This window comes from Vitis vinifera, chromosome 10, assembly GCF_030704535.1.
Source record: "Vitis vinifera cultivar Pinot Noir 40024 chromosome 10, ASM3070453v1".
Taxonomy (NCBI): domain Eukaryota; kingdom Viridiplantae; phylum Streptophyta; class Magnoliopsida; order Vitales; family Vitaceae; genus Vitis; species Vitis vinifera.
The window spans coordinates 735040-758211 of NC_081814.1; the positions used below are offsets into that span (position 1 = coordinate 735040).

At 31.4% G+C, this 23172-nt stretch overlaps 2 protein-coding genes across 2 annotated transcripts; one reads left to right on the plus strand and one right to left on the minus strand.

The window, feature by feature from the left end:
* The first annotated feature begins 8844 nt into the window (after positions 1-8844).
* LOC100245293 (probable pectate lyase 16-like) lies at positions 8845-10329 on the plus strand. The gene is made up of 4 exons (XM_002263579.4): positions 8845-9576; positions 9674-9777; positions 9857-9995; positions 10111-10329. The coding sequence occupies exons 1-4, from the start codon at positions 8845-8847 to the stop codon at positions 10327-10329; spliced, it is 1194 nt and encodes a 397-aa protein (XP_002263615.4).
* Positions 10330-10673: 344 nt separating this feature from the next.
* Positions 10674-12348, minus strand: LOC100250418 (uncharacterized). Its single transcript, XM_002263548.4, has 3 exons — positions 11432-12348; positions 11103-11144; positions 10674-10998 (listed from the first exon to the last, which is right to left on the minus strand). Exons 1-3 carry the CDS (start codon positions 12279-12281, stop codon positions 10871-10873), a joined length of 1020 nt encoding a protein of 339 aa, XP_002263584.1. The 5' UTR covers positions 12282-12348; the 3' UTR covers positions 10674-10870.
* Between the last annotated feature and the right edge of the window lie 10824 nt (positions 12349-23172).

The following is a 23172-nucleotide window of genomic DNA, read 5'->3' on the forward strand; positions in this document are numbered from 1 at the left end:
AAAAGAGTCATTAAAAACTCAATTTTAAAAATTTAATCCTTAATAATTTTTTGATCTCATTTTGATAAAAATACCTTCATTTTTTCTTATCAGAACAATTCTTTCTTTTGAAATCTATATATAAATATTTCAAATAATTAAAAACATTTATGTTAAAAATAAATTACACTTCAAAAAAAACGTAATAAAATATTAGATTCACAAATATGATAATCATTTAATTCCTTTTAACTAATTAATTCCAAATTTTAAATGATACATAAAATAACTTCAAATAAGTAAAAGTAAAGTTTTTAATGTAAGTAATATTTTTAAAATTTTTATTTTAAAGTCATAAACCCTTCTAACAAAATTAGTCATGCAAAAGAAATTATGGAGCTTTAAGAACAACTTTGGTTTCTTATAAATTAATCCACACAAAGCCTAATCTTATTCTCAAATACCCTTCTTTTAAGCTTAATTAGTAAGAACTTTTATACTTATTTAGATAATTTTATTAAAAAAGTTTATCATATAAAAAAATTTAAAGTAAAAGCTTGAAAAATGTTATCTCCATTAAAAGTTTTATTTTAATTTATATAAAAAAAATATTTTATGTTTAATAAGGTTTTTATAATATCAATATTATTTTTGAAAATTATTACTTAACTTAGGTTTCACCTTCTAACTAAAAAAAAGGCATAAAATTATTCTAAATCAGCTCTAATTAACTTAAGCTTTTAGGTAATGATTAGCCCATAACATAAACCAACCATCAAGGCTAGCTCAATTTTCATGTTAGGTTACTAGCTCATTAACATAGGGGTACTTGAAGATCTTAGGTAATGATGGATCAATAATATATATAAAGCTTATTTGAACTAAAACCCAAATATTCATAATAATCTTGAGAAAGCTCATTGAGACCTATACCTATGGCTATCACCACGTAACCTAAAAATAATTTTGTATTCATTGAAATAAGCAGTCATTTTTTTATTTTATTCTACAAACATATTTAACAAACTTTTGACAAAAAACTATTTTGAAAACATATATATTTTTTTTTTTGGAAATCATCTAACCATACACCAACTACAAAAAATATGATATTTTAAAACTTTACTTTTTTCTTTTTAATTTTGGTGTAAAATGGGAAAAAATATTGTCTATTCATGCACTCCAATAATATTTTCAAATTTGTTTCATAATTACCTTTAAAAGTAAATGACAAAGTATACACCAATTTAATATCACATGTTAACAAGTACATGTGTCATTTTTTTTTCTCACATCAATATATCTCCCTTACCACTTGTCCCATTTCACTTTTTTTTTTTCTCAGGCCACCATAATCCATTGTCACATATTATAGTTTTTATTATTATTTTTATTTTTTTTCTTTATATTCTCTTTAATATGCTCGTACATTTTCTCATAAAACTTCTTTAATTTTTATTTATTTTTACTCTCTAATTTTTCTATATTTATTGATTTTAATTATTTTTTGACATATTAAACTTAAAATGATAATATATAATAAATAAATAATATAACAAATTAAAGAAAAACAAAATATATAATGGACAAAAATGAAAATGTTACCACACAAATAATAATGATTTTAAATATTAATTATAATAATACATTTTATAAATTAAGGTTTAAATTTAAAAATTCCATTTTATTATTTAGAAGTTTATGATATAAGATTTTTTATATTAATACTAAACAAAAGATTTATTTATTTTGTAAATTCTATCATATGTAAAAGTAAAAATATCATTGTAATATTATTTTATTATTTACATTATTTTTCTTTTAATTTTCATTTTAAATTTATCATATCAAAATCACAATAAGTGATGATGCTTTTATAATTTTTCTTATGATTTTAAATTGATTGTGAATCTAACTTTTTTTTTTTGTTAAAATCTTTAATTTTTAATTAAAAGAAAATATATTTTTCATAAAAAATTGTATTTAACCTTTTATATTAATTTCATAAAAAATAGGTACATCCTTAAAAAAAGAAGGTAAATTAATGCTTAGGAAAACCAGAAACACTATCATACTTATCATGGTGTAAATATTCCTTTGGAACCCTTGATAAGTAATTGGAGGTCTTTGTCCACCCCAAAAAGAACTTTGGGATCCTAGGTATATCCATTCTTAGAGGAACCAAGACCCCTATTTTCATTTTCATGGTTCATATATTCCTTTAGGGACCCTTGAGAAAGAATTAAAGGTTATTCCCCACCCTAAAACGGACATTGGAACCCAATGTACATCCTAAAGACAATTTGGTACATCGCTTATAAAATTTGGTACATATTTCATAAAATTTGACACATCCTTAAAACAATTTTGTACATCCAATCCATGAGCTACCAAGACCTCTATATTATTACCCATGGTTCGTTTATTTCTTTAGGGATCTTTAGGAAGTAATTAGAGGTCGTTCCCTACTCTGAAACGAACTTTTAAACCCTATGTACATCCTTAAGGAAATTTGGTACATCGTTAAAAATTTTTGATACATCCAATCCTCGGGTTATCGAGACCCCTATCTATCTTCCCATGGTCCATATTATTCTTTGAGGACCCTTAGGTAGTGATTGGAGGTCATTCCCCACATTAGAAAGAACTTTGGCACTCTTAGTACATCTTTTACAAAATTTGGTACATCCTTAAAAATATTTTATACATACTTGAGCTATTGAAACTTCTATCTTATTACCCATGGTCCATTTATTCCTTTAGGAATCTTTGGGAAGTGATTGGAGATCGTTCCCTACTCCGAAATGTACTTTGGAACCCTAGGTACATCATTAAGAAAATTTGATACATCCAATCCTTGAGCTAACGGAACACTTATCTTGATTTTCATAATTCATTTCTTCCTTTGGAGACCCTCAGGAAGTTATTGAAGGTCGTTCCCCACTTCATAACGGACTTTGGCAACATGGGTACATCATTTACAAAATTTGGTACATCCTTCACAAAATTTGGTACATTATGAAGGATGTACCAAAATTTTTTAAGGATGTACCAAGGGTTCCAAAGTGCATTCTAAGGTGGGGATCGACTCCCAATCACTTCCTTATGGGTTCCAAAATGAAATTATGTTTTATCCATGTTTAAATGGGGGACCCAAAAATAATAGGATCGGATGTATCAAATTTAATGAATGATTTACCAAATTTTGTAAAAGATGCACCAAGCGTTCCAAAGTGCATTCCGAGGTGGGGATCGACCCCCAATCACTTCCTTATTGGTTCCAAAATGAAATCATAGACCATCCATATTCAGATGGGGAACCCAGAAGCAATAGGATCGGATGTACCAAATTTAATGAAGAATGTATCAAATTTTGTGAAGGATGTACCAAGGGTTCCAAAGTGGGTTTCAAGGTGGGGATCGGCCCCCAATTACTTTCTTATGGGTTCCAAAATGAAATCATGGGTCATCCATGTTTGAATGGGGGTCTCGGAAGCGATAGGATCGGATGTACCAAATTTAATGAATGATGTACCAAAGGTTCCAAAGTGCATTTCGAGGTGGGATTGCCCCCCAATCACTTTCTTATGGGTTTCTAAATGAAATTATGGACCATCCATGTTCAGATGGGGGTCTCGGAAGCGATAGGATTAGATGCACCAAATTTTGTAAAGAATGTATCGAGGGTTCTAAAGTGCGTTCCGAGATGGGGATCGACCACCAAACACTTTCTTATAGGTTTCAAAATGAAATTATGGACTATCCATATTCAGATGGGAGTTCCAGAAGCTATAGGATCGAATGTACTAAATTTAATGAAGGATGTACAAAACTTAATGAAGGATATACTAAATTTTGTGAAGGATGTACCAAGGGTTTCAAAGTGCGTTTCGAGATGGGGATCGACCCCTAATCACTCTCTTATGGGTTTCTAAATGAAATTATGGACCATTCATGTTCAGATGGGGGTCCCGGAAGCGATAAGATCGAATGTACCAAATTTAATGAAGGATGTACCAAATTTTGTGAAGGTGTGCCTAATCGTTGAGGTGGGGATTGACTTCATGTTATGTGAGGAGTCGATAAAAGGGAGGTTGACCCATTAACACCTTGGGAAGGCATTCAAACATTTACATTGTACCCTTAAAATCAATGGAAATGTTTTTATACAATAACATTAGTTTGGTATGTTATGTGTAGAAGGCAATCTAGGGGCGCTCTTTCCATTTAAAAGGCATGTCTATGTGTGAATGATATTATATTACTATGCTACATGCAGAAGGCAAAGTAGGGGTGCACCCTTCATTGCATAGGCAAGTCCATGGGTATGATAACATTATTTTGGTATACTATATGTAGTATGCAAACTAATGACACACCTTTGATTTTAGAGGCATGCCTATTGTTGAAGCCATTATATTGGTAGGCTATGTGCACTAGCCAAGAGCACAACCTTCATGGAAGACACATGAATGTGGGTGAAAAACTTATTTTTGTTAAGTTATGTGCAATAGGAAAAAAAATAGGCATGACTCTCTATCAGAGGCATGCCTTTAGGATGACTAGATTTGAGGTGTGGGTTGGGCAATAAGGCAAATGGAGGCATGTTGATAGCTTGAAAGGTTGGCCCTTGACATTCATATGAAATAAGCGATGGAAATAATTGCTTGTTGATTTAAAATCATAGATTTTTTTTAAAGAATTTTTTAAAAAAAATATTTAACATTTAAAAAAAAAAAAATTGTTTATTTTTTATTTTTTATTTTAAATCTATATTATCATTTTATTTTATATATTTTTTTTTAACTACTTTTTTTATTTAGCTCATTACAGGAAATTATCACTTCCAAGACCCCCATCTAAACATGGATGGTCCATAATTTCATTTAGAAACCCATAAGAAAGTGATTGGGGGTCGGTCCCCACCTCGAAACGCACTTTGGAACCCTTGGTAAATCATTCACAAAATTTGGTACATCCTTCATTAAATTTTGTACATCCTTCATTAAATTTGGTACATCCTTCGTTAAATTTGGTACATCCGATCCTATCACTTTTAAAACCCTCATCTAAACATGGATTGTTCGTAATTTCATTTAGAAACTCATAAGTGTTTGGGGGCTGATCCCCACCTTGAAACACACTTTGGAACCCTTGGTAAATCCTTCACAAAATTTGGTACATCCTTCATTAAATTTGGCACATTCAATCCTATTGCTTCTGGGACCCTCATCTGAACATGGATGGTTCATAATTTCATTTTGGAACCCATAAGGAAGTGTTTGGGGGCTGATCCCCACCTCGGAACACACTTTGGAACCCTTAGTACGTCATTCCCAAAATTTGGTATATCATTCCCAAAATTTGGTACATCCTTCATTAAATTTGGTACATCCGATCCTATCGCTTTTGGGACCCCCATCTGAACATGGATGACCCATAATTTCATTTATAAACCCATAAGAAAGTGATTGGGGGTCGATCCCCACCTCGAAACTCACTTTGGAACCCTTGGTACATTCTTCACAAAATTTGGTACATCCTTCATTAAATTTGGTACATCTGATCCTATCGCTTCCGAGACCCCCATATGAACATGGATGGTCCATAATTTCATTTAGAAACCGATAAGAAAGTGATTGGGGGTTGATCCCTACCTCAAAACGCACTTTGGTTGGTACATCCTTCACAAAATTTGGTACATCCTTCATTAAATTTGGTATATCCGATCCTATCGCTTCCAGGACCCCCATTCGAACATGGATGGTCCATGATTTCATTTTGGAACCCATAAGAAAGTGATTGGGGGTCGATCCCTACCTCAGAATGCACTTTGGAACACTTGGTACATCCTTCACAAAATTTGGTACATCCTTCATTAAATTTGGTACATCTGATCCTATTGCTTCCAGGTTCCCCATCTGAACATGGATGGTCCATGATTTCATCTTGGAACCAATAAGGAAATGATTAGGGGACAATCCTCACCTCAGAACGCACTTTGGAACCCTTGGTACGTCCTTCACAAAATTTGGTACATCCTTCATTAAATTTGGTACATCCGATCCTATTGTTTCCGGGACCCCCATCTGAACATGAATGGTTCATGATTTCATCTTGGAACCCATAAGGAAGTGATTGGGGGTCAATCCCCACCTCGGAAAGGATGTACCAAATTTTGTAAATGATATACCAATGTTGTCAAAGTTCGTTATGAGGTGGGAAACAACCTTCAATAACTTCCTGAGGGTCTCCAAAGGAAGAAATAGACTATGGAAATGGAGATAAGTGTTCCGTTAGCTCAAGGATTGAATGTATCAAATTTTCTTAATGATGTACCTAGGGTTCCAAAGTCCATTTCGAAGTAAGGAACGATCTCCAATCACTTCCCAAATATCCTTAAAGGAATAAACGGACCATGGGTAATAAGATAGAGGTTTCAATAGCTCAAGTATGTATTAAATATTTTTAAGGATGTACCAAATTTTATAAATGATATACCAAGAGTGCCAACGTTAGTTCCAATGTGTTGAATGACCTTCAATCACTACCTAAAGGTCCTCAAATGATAATATGGACCATGGGAATATAGATAGGGGTCTCGATAGCCGGAGGATTGGATGTATCAAAATTTCTTAACGATGTACCAAATTTTCTTAAGGATGTACCTAGGGTTCCAAAGTTTGTTTCGGAGTAGGGAACGACTTCTAATTACTTCCTAAAGATCCCTAAAGAAATAAAAGTACCATCACTTATTGTGATTTTGATATAATAATTTTAAAATAAAAATTAAAAGAAAAATAATGTAAATAATAAAATAGTATTACAATGATATTTTTACTTTTGCATGTGATAGAATTTACAAAATAAATAAATATTTTGTTTAGTATTAATATAAAAAATCTTATATCATAAACTTCTAAATAATAAAATGGAATTTTTAAATTTAAACCTTAATTTATAAAATGTATTATTATAATTAATATTTAAAATCACTATTATTTGTGGGATAATATTTTCATTTTTTTCCATTATATATTTTGTTTTAATTTAATTTGTTATATTAATTATTTATTATATATTATCTATTTAAGTTTAATATGTCAAAAAATAATTAAAATCAATAAATATAGACAAATTAGAAAGTAAAAATAAATTAAAATTAAAGAAGTTTTATAAGAAAATGCATGAGCATATTAAAAAGAATATGAAGGAAAAAAAGAAAAATAATAATAAAAACTATAATAGGTGACAATGGATTATGGCAGCAATGGAGGGAAAAAAAAAAAAAGTGGAAACGCGACAAGAGGTAAGGGAGATATATTGATAAGAGAAAAATAATAAAAATAAATTACACATGTACTTGTTAATAGATGGTATTAAATTGATGTGTACTTTGTCATTTACTTTTGAGGGTAATTGTGGAACAAATTTGAAAGCACTATTGGAGTGTATGAATAGACAATATTTTTTTCCATTTTATACCAAAATTAAAAAGAAAAAAGTAAAGTTCTAAAATCTTATATTTTTTGTAGTTGGTATATGGTTAGATGATTTTCCCTTTTTTTAAAACAAATTTAAGATGTTTATATATATTATGAAATTTTTACATATGTACATAAGTGTATAATATTTTTATAAAAAAAATAAATTGAGAAAACTATTTTTATGTTTAAGTTCTCAAACAAAATTTTGTTCCTTAAAACAATGAAGAACTTCGAAAAATAAAAAAAGTTTTCAAGTAGATGACAAAGTTCTAAAGAGGCAGATAACAAAGTTTTATTTATATGATCATATTGTTGAGATTTACTTTTGATCACATTTTTCTTATAATGATACATACTTAGATGGCATAATTTCTACTTCTTATCACTTTCTTCACACCTTACATTCTAGTACCAAAAACATTTACAAGGAAATTTTTTTTTTTCAGACATGTTTAATCCCCGGAAAGTATGAAGGAAAATGTAAAGAAAAAAATAAAAGTAAAGAAAAAGTGAAAATAAAATTAAAGTCAATAAAATATTTTTATATCCAACTTCAATCTTGTTTTACTTATTTAACTCTTACATGTAAAGGTTAGATAATTTTAAAATATATAAAAATTTTACTCATTTTAATTATATTTGATTTCCTTTAATATTTTTTATATTAAAATTAAATATTAGAAACTCATTTTTCTCCACATTTTTTTTCCTCACTACTTTTCAAGCATAACCTTAGGTTACATTTGATTTTCAGAAAATTTGAGAGAAAATAAAGAAAAAAAATAGAAGGAAATAACAAATGAAAAAAATAAAAAATAAATTTAAAGTCAATAAATTATTTTTATTTGTTATTTTAAATTTATCTCACTTATTTTAACTCATAAATATAAAAATTAGATAATTTAAGTATGCATAAGTTTCTAACTAGTTTTAATTATATTTAAAAAATTTTAATATTTTTTTTTATATAACCAAATATGATAAAATTATTTTTTTTTAATATATTTTTTTAAGCTTAATTTGAGTGAAGCCGCTGCTATTCTCCCACACTAAATTTTTTTTTTTTTCTACTCATACCATGTTTTATTCTCCGACCAACCCCCACCAAATCCATTGAACACCCATCATCCTAGAATATAGTAATTAAGGTAAAATACTAAACAAATTCTCCATTCCTAAAGCTTCAACGCCTACAATTGCCACCTCCACAAGCCCAAGGACTCGTGCCACCACGTCTAATATCCATCCCCAAAATCCTACTCCTCCAACAGAGCTGACTTCAACACTAGAAAAAGTCTCAAAGTCGTGGGCACCACCTCCATATTGACTTAGACGCTCCTATTTATTCCTCTCCCTCCATTCCTCCCTCCCCAAAGCCATGGCCTACACAGCACTTTTCCTAGTGCTTTCCTGCACTCTAGCCTACTACGCTTCAACTTTACAGGCTTACTCATCACTAGACTACACCCCTCAAACGTTCACAAGCTATATGCCTAGCAGTTCTAAGTCGTCCACTAAAAAAGTCATGAACCCAATAGACTCTTGCTGGCGCAGAAAGGCCAATTGGGCCTCTAATCGCCGCGCCTTGGCTGACTGCGCTGTAGGCTTTGGTAAAGGCGCAATGGGAGGAAAGTATGGCGCCATGTATGTAGTCACTACCCCTTCTGATGATCCGGTGAATCCCAAACCAGGCACACTTCGTTATGGTGTAATTCAGACTAAGCCGCTTTGGATCGTTTTTGCTAAGGACATGGTGATTACGCTGAAAAATGAGTTGATTATGAATAGTTTCAAGACTATTGATGGGAGGGGAGCGAAGGTGGAGATTGCTTACGGGCCGTGCATCACTATACAAGGTGTGAGCCATGTTATTATACATGGGATTAGTATTCATGACTGTAAGCCTGGGAAGTCTGGCCTTGTTAGGAGTACTACGATGCACGTTGGTCATCGCCTCGGCTCTGATGGCGATGCGATCAGTATATTCACTTCTTCGCATGTTTGGATTGACCATTGCTATCTCGCTAGCTGCACCGATGGCCTTATCGATGTTATTCATGCGTCTACTGCTATCACCATTTCTAACAACTACTTCTCTCACCATGATAAAGTATGTAAAAGAAAGGAATTTTCCTAGTTCCAACTAGTATGCAATTGGATATTGCTATAGGGTAGCTTAATCTAAGTGCATTTATGTATATATATAGGTAATGCTGTTTGGGCACGATGATCACTTCACTGCAGATAAAGTCATGAGTGTTACAGTCGCCTTCAACCATTTTGGCACTGGTCTAGTTCAAAGGATGCCAAGGTAAGGGAGACTATTCAACTGCCGATAATTTCCACGAACTTAGATCAAATGTATCTCAGTTTGATTAGTATATTTGCAGGGTTAGATTTGGCTATGCCCACCTTGCCAACAACAAGTATGATGAATGGGAGATGTATGCCATTGGTGGGAGTGCTAATCCAACCATCTTAAGCGAAGGGAACCACTTTACTGCTCCTGACAATGCCAACACCAAAGAGGTACAATGATAAAGTACAACGATAAAAATGATTTTCCAATTATAGGACGGTATTGGATGTTTCAGAGTTTTAGCATTGTATTTGTATTGTGCATTGATAGATTCTTGTATGACAGGTTACCAAGAGAGAGGTTAAAAGTGGTTGGAAGAATTGGAAATGGAGGTCCTCTAAGGATAAATTTGTGAATGGTGCATACTTTGTTCAATCTGGATGGGGAAGCTGTGCCCCGCTTTACTCTCGATCCCAAGCATTTTCTGTTGCTGATGGTTCAATGGTTCCTGCTTTAACATCTGATGCGGGTCCTTTGGGTTGTTCTGCTGGCAAACCATGTTGATTTCTCCACACATTTTGTTGTAATCCATTGTACCCCTTTTGTAAACGACTTCTTTGTTCTCTAATTAGCTTTACTTTCATGACCTTGGAGATTTCCGAAAATCTGAAAGGTCGGGCTAGGCGCCCCTGGCTTAGCCATATATGAGACTAAAGGGTTGTAAAGAACTTGTGCTTATATATATATATATATTTGCAAATTCACAGACCATGTTCAAGTTGTAGAATTAATTGTGCCAGTAACACCCTTCAAAATACTAACCTACACAGATGGGAAACATTCAATTTTAATTTGGATTATATATGAACTCAGAAAATGAAAATTGATGGACTTTTGCAATACATGGCTATGAAAATAAAACCAGATGTGCCTGCTATTCATTGTGTTGCCATTAATACAGAAGCAAAAAGTGGGATCACTAAGAAATATTGTAGTGTGGATCAAGCCATCAAACTGGCCTATTGCAGTGGGAAAAACAGGTTGAAAATAGAGAGGGAAAAGGAAAAAGAATATAGGTGGTCGATTTGCTTTGGCAGATTTATTCTCAGAATAGTCTATTCTCATTGCTCTGAACCCCACAAGCCACTGGTGCTTTTTTTCTCAATTTGATTAAGTACCATATCCCAGCTGCAATTCCCACCACCCCAGCAAAGGAAACTGCAGTTGCTGTCCCTGGAAAAATCAAAGTCCTGATCGTCAACATCACAGTAGATACTATAGGCAAGCCCTTAAATAACATGAACAATAATATATAGATATATATATATATATTTCACCTGCAATTACTCCAATCCTCTTATTATGCCGAACAACAAGATCTGCAACATTAAAAGGATCATAGATGTTATTTAATCTAGTCTCATCTCCCCAAATTTCTCAATTCTAAAACTGGTTTGGTTCCATCAATAACCCGAAAATTCTGAGGATACATACTTCAATAATTAAGTTACTTTTGTTGATGTTCAGTAAAAGGGAAACCATAGCATGCTGCATTTGGGGTATGAGCAAAATTAATGTATCCTTTGCAAGGAAATATGAATCATTCTCTAACAGATTTGGCAAAGGATGTGTGAGCATAACTTTAGTAAAAGCCTAAGACACATACCTTTACAATAGGTGGTAGTATTTCCTTGCTCACAAAGGCACAAGAAATCCTGTGTTTGAGTATCAAATCCACAAGTTCCACCTCCCTTCGTAGTATCCTGGCACTGGAGGCATCGGGTTGTCACTGGAATATCGAAATCTACCCGAACCCCATACTCAGGAATCTGATCATCCGGAGGATTTCCACCACTGCTTCTCCAGTACACACTAGTATAGCTTGCACAATACTTCAGCATCAGCCTGAGGGATTCTGTGGCTTTGGGGTAGTAAGAGCAGCATGAACTACCACCCAATGCCGAAGCACATTCCGGTAAGTGCCGACAAAGATAACTAGCACTGTCACAAGACGAGTCACACCGATCAGGGAAGCGTTCGCAGAAGATCGGCTTGGGTTCGACGATCACATCATCTTCACTACAGTTAAAGAAGAGGTAGTCATTCTGTGGGGAAAGGGAGAAATGGGTGCTGGTGTCGAGACTAAATGGCCTGGTTGGGCGGAAGGCATCCCCATCTTGGCAGTTCCACATGAAAGGATCAGAAACTAAAATGTGGGGATCTGAGTAGCTCAGGCTACGAACTGGGTACCTCCCGGAAGGGGTTCTGAGTTCAAGCTGGCCGGAATCCGGGCACACAAGGATGTGTCTGTAGTAAGGGCTGCCGCAGCCATCATCAATACCGAAAGGGTAGTTGATTGGAATGCCACCACAGGAGGTTCTGCAGAGGCTTGCTTGAGCTGCAGTGAGGGTGAGAAATGGAAAGATGAGAGGAGTAAGAATCAGGAAAAACAAATGATAAGCAAATGAAGAAGACAAGCTCTCTGATATGTATCTGCAGGTGAAGAGAGAAGCCATTAGAGACGTTGACAGTGGGAGGTGGTGCCTAATTTGTGAAGCAAGGTTTGTATAGTTTAAGGAAGGAATGAAGTCAGATAATTAAAGTGAGAGAGTCAGAAGAAGAATTGAAGAATCCCAATGAGTGATGTTTCTTCTTTTGTTTCTAACTTTCTCTTTTTCCTTTTTCTTTTCTTTGCTTTTGTACTTTGTTTTCCATTGTTTGTGGTTGGTGCTTTTGCTTTTGGTCTGAGAAGGGTAATTCAGGGATGCTTCTGGAGCATGTCTGAGGTATTCATAGTCTCATAGATACCTACATATGGGAACCCAAGATTTTCAGGCAATGTTGCTTGATTCCATGAAAAAAAAAATTGTAAGAAAGCTGCCATTTCATAGTTGCCCATAGCTGCTGAGATATTGATAATATATACACACTTGAATGGATATATTAGCTAATAACTACCTTTACAAATAAGTCATATCCGTCAACCTTAAGTAAAAGTATCTAGCTTGCCCATTTTTTTTTTATATAGAATTCCATTTGATATGATTGTAACTTTTACTACTCATTTTTCTAGAAAACATCCCACTTCTAATTTTACTAAAAATAATTTTTAAATTTAATTGCTAATAAAATATTATTTAAAACAATGTTTTAGACATTCCAAAATTTTACTAACCAAAGTTTTGAGGTCATATGAATAATTAAGATCTGACTATGATATTGAAAGGAACTTTTTCAATATCATACCAAAAAAGTACTATCAATCAAATGGTATATCATTTAAAACTACAACTTCATTACTTTGTACCTTATATAACTGTCGTTATTTTATACATTTTTCTTATTACTATTTTAATTTTGGTTGCATTATTTTATATTTTGATTTCATTTATTTACATGCTCATTTTAATGGTTCATATTTTACTATACATTTTGAACAACTCAGATCAAAAGTTTGATATGTTGCCAATTTGGTACCACAAATTTTTTTCAAATAGTTATTATATTTATCATTAGATCTAGGATAGGGATGGATTAGGCTGCAGATTGGATGGGCTCGAGTTTAATCAGGATAAGTCCAATCCAAAATGAATGTGTGAATTTGGGCTTAAGCCCTTGTCCACACTCTCATTTGGGCCTTAAAGCTAATCCAGGCCCACCCAAGCCAGTAACACTTTGAATTGGGTGTCCAACCCAATGTGCCTTGAAGTTAAAACCTTGAGTGAGATGACTCAAAACTCTTAAGTAGCCCAATCAACATGACGGGGCAGTAGCCCAAAAAGGAGGATTAGTACCGGGCCTAAATTTAGGCCATTGACCACAAGTTTGGCCCGTTCAGCCTGAAAGTTTTGGTCCAAAACCAAGACAGGCCCATAGCAAAGGATTGTCTTCAGAAAAATCATGGATATGCTGTTTATAACCCCTTAAATAGTGTGTTAGTGCAAGTATGCAACACCGTATCAGCTAATTAGGTGGAGTGCAGCTACGCTTTCTATTTAAAAAAAAAAAAAAACAACCAAAAATGGTAATAATTTCTACATAAAATGCAAAAACTCTTCGAGACTTACCTTAAAAAATATGTGGTTTAGAAAGTAATTTTTAAGAATATAATATATAAAATATAGAAGTTTCTATTTTAAAAAACAAAAAGAGTGCCACGTTTAACTTTTTCTTTTTCTTTTTTTTTAATATTTTTCAAATCAATTAATTATAATTCCCGGTCCAAAAGGCCAGTCAGAAAACCAAACTAAGTTGGGCCTTCAGCCAGGCTAGGTTGGCAATTAAATTTCCAGCCCAACCAACAGCCCACCTTGACCTAGCAAAGGCCGGACAAAGCCCAAACCCAAGCCAAGATGGCTTGAGCAGGGTCCACTTGACCCACTCAAGTTCTTGACATTTATAGATGGTTTTACCCAAGGGTGTGTGCAAAAAACTAATTAAACTTATAAAACTGATCAAAGTAAACTAAATTTTTTAATCAATTAAATTTTAAAGATTTTGATTTTCTAAATATAAAACCAAACTAGATCTGTTCGGTCTGTGATTTCTATTTAAAAAATTAACAATAAATCAAATCAATAGGAAGTTATATACATCTATAATATACAATATCTATTAGTTATATTATTAATCTATTACACACTTTTTATATCCGATATGATTCCAAACAATATCTACATAGCTTTTTTTATATATATGATTGATCTACTAAGTATTATTAACATACACTATAACTTTAGTTGTTACTCTCATTGGGTTATAATAATATAATTTGAAATAGTTTTTAATAATATAATTTGTGACAACACTATAGAGTGAGAGGTTCTTCTAGGCGGGCAACTTTGGGACAACACTATAGAGAAAGCGGTGCTTTCGTGTAACATGTTATGGTCTCAACACCCTTACGAGGTAATAATGAGCTTCACGTGCTCTAAGCCCGGCCCCCACGAGATTAGGAAGATTAGTTGCAATCTAAGCGGCACCACCCACTCTACCCTACCACCTATAAGTGGTCGTGCATCCTATACACGCCTAAAAATGAACTACAATGATCTTGAATAGGAATCCTACAATAATAGAGAAAATCCTCATAAAAAGATCATTAGATCAAGTACCAATGATTTTGTATCTAATCAAAATCTTGGCTAATTGATTGAAGTGATTTGGTATCCAATCAAAATCTTGGCTAAATGATTGAAGTGGATAGCTCTAGTAGACCCACGGATCATGGAACAAATAAGGTATCAACTAACTTATTAAATAACATTATTTAAGTTTTTTTTATCTATAATGTGCAATTATGAGTTTTCTTTTTATTTTGGTCCAAATAAACAATAAAAAAACGGTTTTGTTGTTAAACCATAACAAAGTAAATCAACGTAAATTAATTATTGTTATTAAATCAAAATGAGTTGATGGTTTTTCTCTTTAAGTTCTATTAATTCAGTTCTTAATGCATGAAAATCAATTAAATCAATTCAATTTGATTTTAATACTCAAAATTGAACCGACCAAATCATACATACCCCTTGTTTTCCCCCTCAAACCTCCTAATTTTTATTTCTAAACAAAAATAAATATATGAAAGGATGAAACTATCCTCACATTTTTCCACCCATCCAACCCCCAATCTTAATCTTATCTTCTTAATCACTTCAAATTTTGTTTGAATTCCAAGCATTATAAAATCAAATTTGGTCATTTGAAGTTCTGTGGGATGAGTTGGAGGCATGATAAATATAAAATTTAACATGGTCCCAAATGTCACAACTGCCAAAGGATAATATTCAACCCACTCCTAGTAGAGAGGTACTCTCAATCCCACCTTAAGCCCCTAGTCTTGGTCTAGAGATAACCTAACATATTGGTAAATGGTAACTCCTACGACTCCACTTCAACAATTTTGGCAAACCCAAATGATTTTGATAGTCTAATATTTGGTTATTATTCAAACTGGTTCTTTGAAAGATAAATTTCACTTTTTTCGATCTTAAAAATAAAACATAATTTAGCATAAAAGTAATGATAATATTTATAGAGTTATAGTTTAACTAAGTATACATTGTTCACCCCTTCATAATTATTGAAGTTTTTTTATCTTTTAAGTTTATTGATGATAAAAGGTGGCCTCAGAAACCTTGAATATGAGGATTCACTCTAATATTATTTATAATAGTATATTTCATCTTATATAAATATTGTTTATTTTATGTTAAGGTCTATATGAATTTCTTTAATACCATTTACAATAGTATGTTTCATCTTGTATAGATATTGTTAATTTTAAGTCAAGGTCTAAATGAATTTTGAACAACCTACACAATTAAGAGAAGGTACTATATATAAGGTCTCGAAATATCATATTTTTGTTTCCTAACATTTGTAAAGTCCATGTGCAAAACTCAAATAAGATGAGTTATAATTCAAATAAGTTTGATGAGTAGTACTAATCCATTATCTCTTGATTTAAGATTTTAGTCTTAATAAGTTTGACATATGTATTATTATAACATATTTTTAAATGTCCCTACCAAATATCTCTACACTATCACTTTTTTTTTCAAATAAAGCACAAATTTCAAAAGGCAAAAATGTTTTCATCATTTTCATCTCACCCCTCCCCTTTCTCTCTTCCTTTCCTTTTTTTCCTCCATCTTCCTCCTTGGGTTTTTTTACTCAACATGAAGCACAAAAAAAATAAAAAGAGGGATAAATTAATAATGCCTAATTATATAGTAGGCATCGCCTGACATAACAGAAGGTTGGGGTTTTCATGAGTGGGAGTATAGTAAAGAAGAAGAGGACATATTTATGTTTTATTCAAAGGGGAAAGAGATTAGATGAAGATATTTAGTAATTAATTCTCTTTAATCTATACCAACAAGTATTTCTTTCATAATACCAAAATTACCCTTGTAAATCTTGGCACTCCCACTTGCCTTCCAGCTTCTACTCAAAGCCAAGTATTAATCCAAAGCAGTATTCAGTACAAGTAGAGGCTACTATCAAAGAAAAAAGGCAACGGGATACAGTGGGCAACTCATGAACGTCCAATTTAATTAGGGGACAAGTTGTGGAGCAAATGGGGTCCATTGTGCAACTAGGTTGACAATGAACATAGGTTTTGAAGAAAGTTTCAATCTGCATGCATGCACCATGCTCCCTAAGCTGTCCTCCATTGCCTGGTCCACAAAAGGTGCTGCTTTGATAGGTAGGCAAGTCTGCTCAAACTTGGGAAAAACAGTGTCATAAAATTAAAGCAATCAAGGGAAAATTTTAATTTTTTTTTCCCTTTTTGGGTCTGTTTATCGTATTAGATAGTTGAATCTAGGGTTTCTTCTTACCATATGGAAGTTGAATAGTGTGAAAGGGATCTTTATATGGACAAGGTTACACGTAAAATTGTGTCAATAAAGTCCAAAGTGATTGCCCACTTGTCTTGTTAAAGTCCATGGCTGTTCCTCAATTTTGACCGTTTGGTCCAACCAACCATGCACCCAATTTTCAACTTTGCGGCCTGTGGATTAAGGCATCCACAACCACATGGCCATTCAAAAAGGGTAATCATACTTAATTTCCAACTAAATAGAAAAGAAGAAAAAGATTAATCAATGGCATTAAATCTTTGATTAAGATAGCTTCTTCTTTTTTTTTCTACATTTTAAAGTGATTATATTAATGAACTTTTTTTAGTTCAATCTTTTATATTAATCTCTTTTCCATTACCATGTTTAGTTCTTAAAAAATAATATTAATACCAAATAAAGTGAATTTCTTATGTTTGAATGCCTCAAAAAAGTAGAAAAAAAATCAAAAAATGAAGGGAAAATATTATAAATTTTTCTTCTCTAAATATAAAGAAAAATTGAAGAAAGTGAAGTCGTAGACAATTTAATATTCTATTCTTCCTCTCAACTTCTTTGTAGATTATCAAATAAAAGAAAATTCTCATAAGTTTTTCTCACATTTTTTTTCTTCATATTTTCTTATATTTTTCCTTTGTATTTTTTCTCCATTGAAAATTTCAAATTAATAGTTTTTTAAAGCATGTTGTATTTATTTTAATAATTTAATTGAAGTTGGAATCATAATTTTCAAATAACAATTTTCATATTATAAATTATGTATAAAATAGTTTTCAACATGATTTAAAGAAGATTTTTCTAAGTAAACTAACATTCTATTAAGTTTCACATCGAGCTCTTTCAAATCATAAGAATTTTCAACTAAATTATCCAAAATGGCTACAATAGTTTTGATGTTCCTTAGAAAATAGCTATTGAGCTATAAGAAGTCAATATAAACATATCTTATTCAAATAGGGCTAAAATATGATGTGCAATGAGCTCGCCCAAGATTGAACAATGACTATCCCCATTTACTTTTCTTCCCAAAAACTTGGATAAAAAATAAATAAATAATAATAGTAAATAAAAATAAAAAATTTGAAGAAGAAAATTTGAAGAAAGTGAATTCATAGGCAATTTAATGTTCTATTCTTTTTCTCAACTTCCTTGTAGATTATCAAATAAAAGAAAATTTTCATTAGTTTTTCTCACATTTTTCTTCTTGACACTGTCTTATATTTTTCCTTTGTATTTTTCTTCCATTGAAAATTTCAAATTAATAGTTTTTTAAAGCATGTTGTATTTATTTTAATTTAATTTAATTGAAGTTGGAATCATAATTTTCAAATAACAATTTTCATATTATAAATTATGTATAAAATAGTTTTCAACATGATTTAAAGTAGATTTTTCTAAGTAAACCAACATTCTAGTAAGTTTCACATTGGGCCATAAGAATTTTTAACTAAATTATCCAAATGGTTACAATAGTTTTGATGTTGCTTAGAAAATAGCTATTGAGCTATAAGAAGTCAATATAAGCACATCTTATTCAAATAGGACTAAAATATGATGTGCAATGAGCTCACCCAAGATTGAACAATGACTATCCCCATTTACTTTTCTTCCTAAAAACTTGGATAAGAAAAAAAAATTGAAGAAGAAAAAGAAAACAACATCATATCAAAAGTCTTAAGTTATGCAATTCAAAGATTGAAAGCCATAACCTACATAATTTGTAACAAGTAAATCAAGGGAATATTTGAAATTCTTGAAAATAATTTTTTTGATTTAAAAAAACATATTTAACAAAATTTCAATTGAAAATAATTCATTTTTTAGAAATTATTCTTTTTAAAAAATTGTTTTTAGAACAAATTTTATGTGTTTTTATTATTTTTTTTAGAATGTTTTGAATAACAATTAAAAGTACAAAGAATATTTTTAAAATTTTATATTTTACATAAATATATAATATCTTTGTAAAGAATAAGTTAAGAAAACTACTTTTCATACTTCAATCCCAAATCGAATTTCAATCCTCGTTTTAAACACGGGAAACAAAGATAAGGTTCAACATGTTGGATCGAGTCCAGTTGGGAGGTTGAACACATCTGACTTTTTCATGGTCCGTTCATAAATAAATCATAATTAGTGAAAGCACCCAATGAAAGCAGATGTTTATCCCATATTTGTATTTATAGACTTTGAACAGTAGCCACAGAATGAAAGAAAATGGGAATGGACGCTGCAATTTGATTTACAATGAATGAGGAGTTTGATTTTCTGTTCTCACTCTACTTAGAAAAGCACTTTAAATCTGAAAGCACTTTTCACAGCATAAGACTATAATGCAATTGATCTGTCGGTCCAAAAAGGTTTGAAATTCAGAGAAATCTGTTTGAACGTGGAAAAAAAATCACAATCAAAGGACACCCAAAACCCTAATGCTGCTGCCCACAAGAATTAAGTGGACCAACCGTGTTTGGTGCCCAAGGAAAAGTCCTAGAAAAACCAAAATCAGAGACACCCCTTTTGATGAAATGGTGGGAATGAGAAGTGGCCACAAACTCATGTACGCAACCAGTCTCACAGCCATTCAACTCTCAAAAATCAAAAGTCTCCAAATTAACTTCCCTTTCTTTATTGATGACGGTCCAACCTAACCTGATAATACAACTATATATATATAATTTTTCTCTGTAAAGCTAAATCCTCTTCACAGTCAACTCTCTATTACTTCTTCCAGCCTGGTTATGCCTCTGTTTGGCCTGAAGATAGGATTAATGGAGACCCCCTTTTGGGTGTTTTGGTGGTGTGGGGGAACACCCATGTGGGACTGGTGATCGGTGATAGTGATTTATTTATTTATTTATTTGGTTTCTTCAGGTTGAGAGATTTGAATTTTGTAATGGGATAGAAGAAGAAGAAGAACGTGGGAGGAAGGAAGGGTTTTGGGTAATATTTAATAGCTGCAATGGGAGACCAAGAGAAGAAAGTCATGGTGTGTGACAGTGGAAAGAAGAAAATGGGTGTCTCACTTCTTTGAAAAAATGGAGCTTTTTGGTTGTTGCCTTGAAAAAATTTCACCAGCATCGGCTGCCTGAGATGGTTTTTTTTTTCATATTTGAATACTTTTGGTTTTTATTATTAATTTAATCTTTGAATCATTTTACAAATTAATATAATAAGTTCCAAAGATAAGATCTATAGACTTATCTATTTGTTATTCTTTTATATCTCATTAGCATGTTTCAAAACTGCTTTTAAAAATAATTTTTTTAATTCTAAAAAAATAATTTTTTAGATTAATTTTTAGAACAAATATGAAATATTATTATTGTTTTTTTGTGGTCGACTATTCAAAGGATGTAAATACTTTTAACATGTTTACTTTATTCATAAGTATAGATTATATTTGTGGAGAATAATCCAAAGAAATTATTTTTAATATTATTAAAAAATAAAATATTTCTCCCTCATATAGTAAAAACATATGATATTACAAAATTTTATATTGTGTATCTCTATCATATGTGATTACTCAACACAAATTTAGCTTATAATAAAATGCATTTTAAGTTCAATATACATTACTAATCCACTATAAAATAACCTAATTTTTTAGGTCACATTACTTAATATGGTCTCACATTGAAGTAGTCAAACAATCTTAATTAAAATGTTCCATTCAAAGTTTTTTTTCGAATTATCTCTTGTTTAGGCCTTATTAAGAATGTTTCTTTACTTTTGGCGTTAGCTAAAAATTGAAATAAAAACAAAGGTTATGATTTTCATAGAAGAGTACCGGCATTATAGAGTTTTCATTAGGGTTATTCAATACCAAGACATTTTTTTCGGTACAAACAATCATTTAATTATAAATTGGCATATTTCTATAAGGTTTTATATATTTTGTATCTCATTACCTCTTACCCTAACTCTCATTTCTTTCTATCTTTGTATACAAGTTTCATATGTTCGAACCATACGATTTAAATGTAATCATGCACTTGAGCCACTTAGATTACAAGTTCGATGTAATTCCTAATTGGTATCATAGCAAATTTTCCTTTTCATTCAACATAAAATAATTTTCTAAATAAGTCAAGATAGGATTTGGAAGGTCATGTTTGGTTCACTTTTTATTTTTTAAGTTCAATAAGAGTTTCTATATCTATTTAGCTAAATTTATTTAAATAACATATTTAAAAAAAAAAACTTAATATGAAAATCAAGAAAATGTTGTTTTTATATCAATTCTATTTTAATTTATGCAAAAAAAATTTCATATTTAACAAAACATTTGCAATACTAAAAGTTTTTAAAAATTATAACTTCAGTTTTAATATCGACTCTTTACTTTAGCAAAAAAGGAAATTGCCCCAAAAAAGGTCTAAATAACATTTTTCTAAGTTTGATAAGAAAAAAAAACTAAAGCAATAAATTGAACGCCTCATTTTCATCATTGAAAATGCAATAAAAAATCTAAATTATTTTATGAAAGTACAAAAAATGAGATTTGTATGCAAAAAAATTGAGATTAGAGTATAAATAAATAAGACTAAGGTATGAAGGAAATGATAATGAGATCCAAATAGACATTCGACGTAGTATAATTAGTTGTGTTTTTCAATGGGTAATTAAAGAGTTGTCACCTTCTCTTAGATTGTAGACCACACTAAGCAAAAATTGAGAAAAAAATTGACAAGCACTAAATAATAGTGAGAAAATTTTGCCAAGAAATTCAAAAGTTTAAAACCACTTTTATTGGGGCCATGGAAGAAATGATCCCACAGTTTTCCTTAATTTTCCTTGAACCATTTGCCAACTGCTGTTGAAATAGTTGCCATTGCATTGATTTTGGTCATACCTTGCCAACTAATACACAAAACTTTCCACACGGAAAAAGTTGAATCTCCCTTAATGAACAGTGGTGCAGGTTTGAAAAAATCGTCAAGGAAGGCCAAAATCATACCTAGAGAACACAAAAATAAAAGCCAAAAAAGAAAAAACAAAGGAAGAAAACCCAATCGCCCACGTTTTAAATCTGCTAATTGAACAAAACTCAACTTTTTCTTCTTGGGCTGTGGCCTCTATTTGAACAGAATCTCTGTTCGGTACCATCCCCCCCAACCCCCTTTTGTCTTTTGATTTTCTTGGGTCCCGTTTGTTTGAATAGAAAACTCCTTCCTGCTCCCTTTTCTTTAAACTTTCCACGGCGGATCTCCAAGACCAATCCATGAACTTGCTAAGTGTGAAACAGTCACATCAAACGCCTTATTATACAAGTTCAGGATATGGTAATTTTCTTTGTCTAAAGGAAAAAAAAAATAAGGAAAAAGTTAGCCGTCATTGTTCTTTTTCCCGTATTACGCCAGTTGTCATATTTTCTTGTAATTATTATTAAATCTAGATTCATTTAATTTATGAAGCTGACATCACATATTTAAAAAAAATTAAAAAATAAAAATAAAAATTGGTGGTTAATAACTTAATAGTGATCCTTGGCAGCCTGGTGAAATGGGGCAGCAACTGATGTCATTCTCAGCCGCTCCTTTGATTTTCTCTACTATAATGACATTTTTAATGTGATAATGATTTTTAATTAATAATTATCTCAATTATTATAGTATAGAAACCTCTACTACTATTCAAATAATTGTAAAAAAATAAAAATCATAACTCTTTTTTATATTTTAATAAAAACTAATATTTTCTTCAAATTACTAATAAATATTTGATGTTGTAAATTTTTTAGTATAAGGATGTGAAGTGAAGATAAAAGTTTATAATATATTTTAATTAAAACTATTTTATGGAATGGTAACACAATCTTATTAAAAGGCTATAGTCCAAGTTAGGTATTAAAATATATCTTTTTAATATTATACCAAAAATATATGATCATATATGTGATATAATGGGAAAGATTTTATTATTTTATACCCAGATCTTATTACTTTGTTTCTTATTTATACTTTTGTTTTCTTTCTAATCTTGTGTTATGATTTCATATGTTTTTATTTTTAACCAATGTTTTCAAATTTGGCTGTATACT

Excerpts from the sequence above, each read along its gene's own strand:
- LOC100245293 (XM_002263579.4), top strand. The coding sequence starts at position 8,845 with ATGGCCTACACAGCACTTTTCCTAGTGCTTTCCTGCACTCTAGCCTAC. Across the intron at positions 9,577-9,673 it reads ACTTCTCTCACCATGATAAA|GTAATGCTGTTTGGGCACGA; the intron begins GTATGTAAAAGA and ends GTATATATATAG. Across the intron at positions 9,778-9,856 it reads CTAGTTCAAAGGATGCCAAG|GGTTAGATTTGGCTATGCCC; the intron begins GTAAGGGAGACT and ends GTATATTTGCAG.
- LOC100250418 (XM_002263548.4), bottom strand. The coding sequence starts at position 12,281 with ATGGCTTCTCTCTTCACCTGCAGATACATATCAGAGAGCTTGTCTTCT. Across the intron at positions 11,145-11,431 it reads TACTACCACCTATTGTAAAG|ATCTTGTTGTTCGGCATAAT; the intron begins GTATGTGTCTTA and ends TTAATGTTGCAG. Across the intron at positions 10,999-11,102 it reads GAGGATTGGAGTAATTGCAG|GGACAGCAACTGCAGTTTCC; the intron begins GTGAAATATATA and ends TGATTTTTCCAG.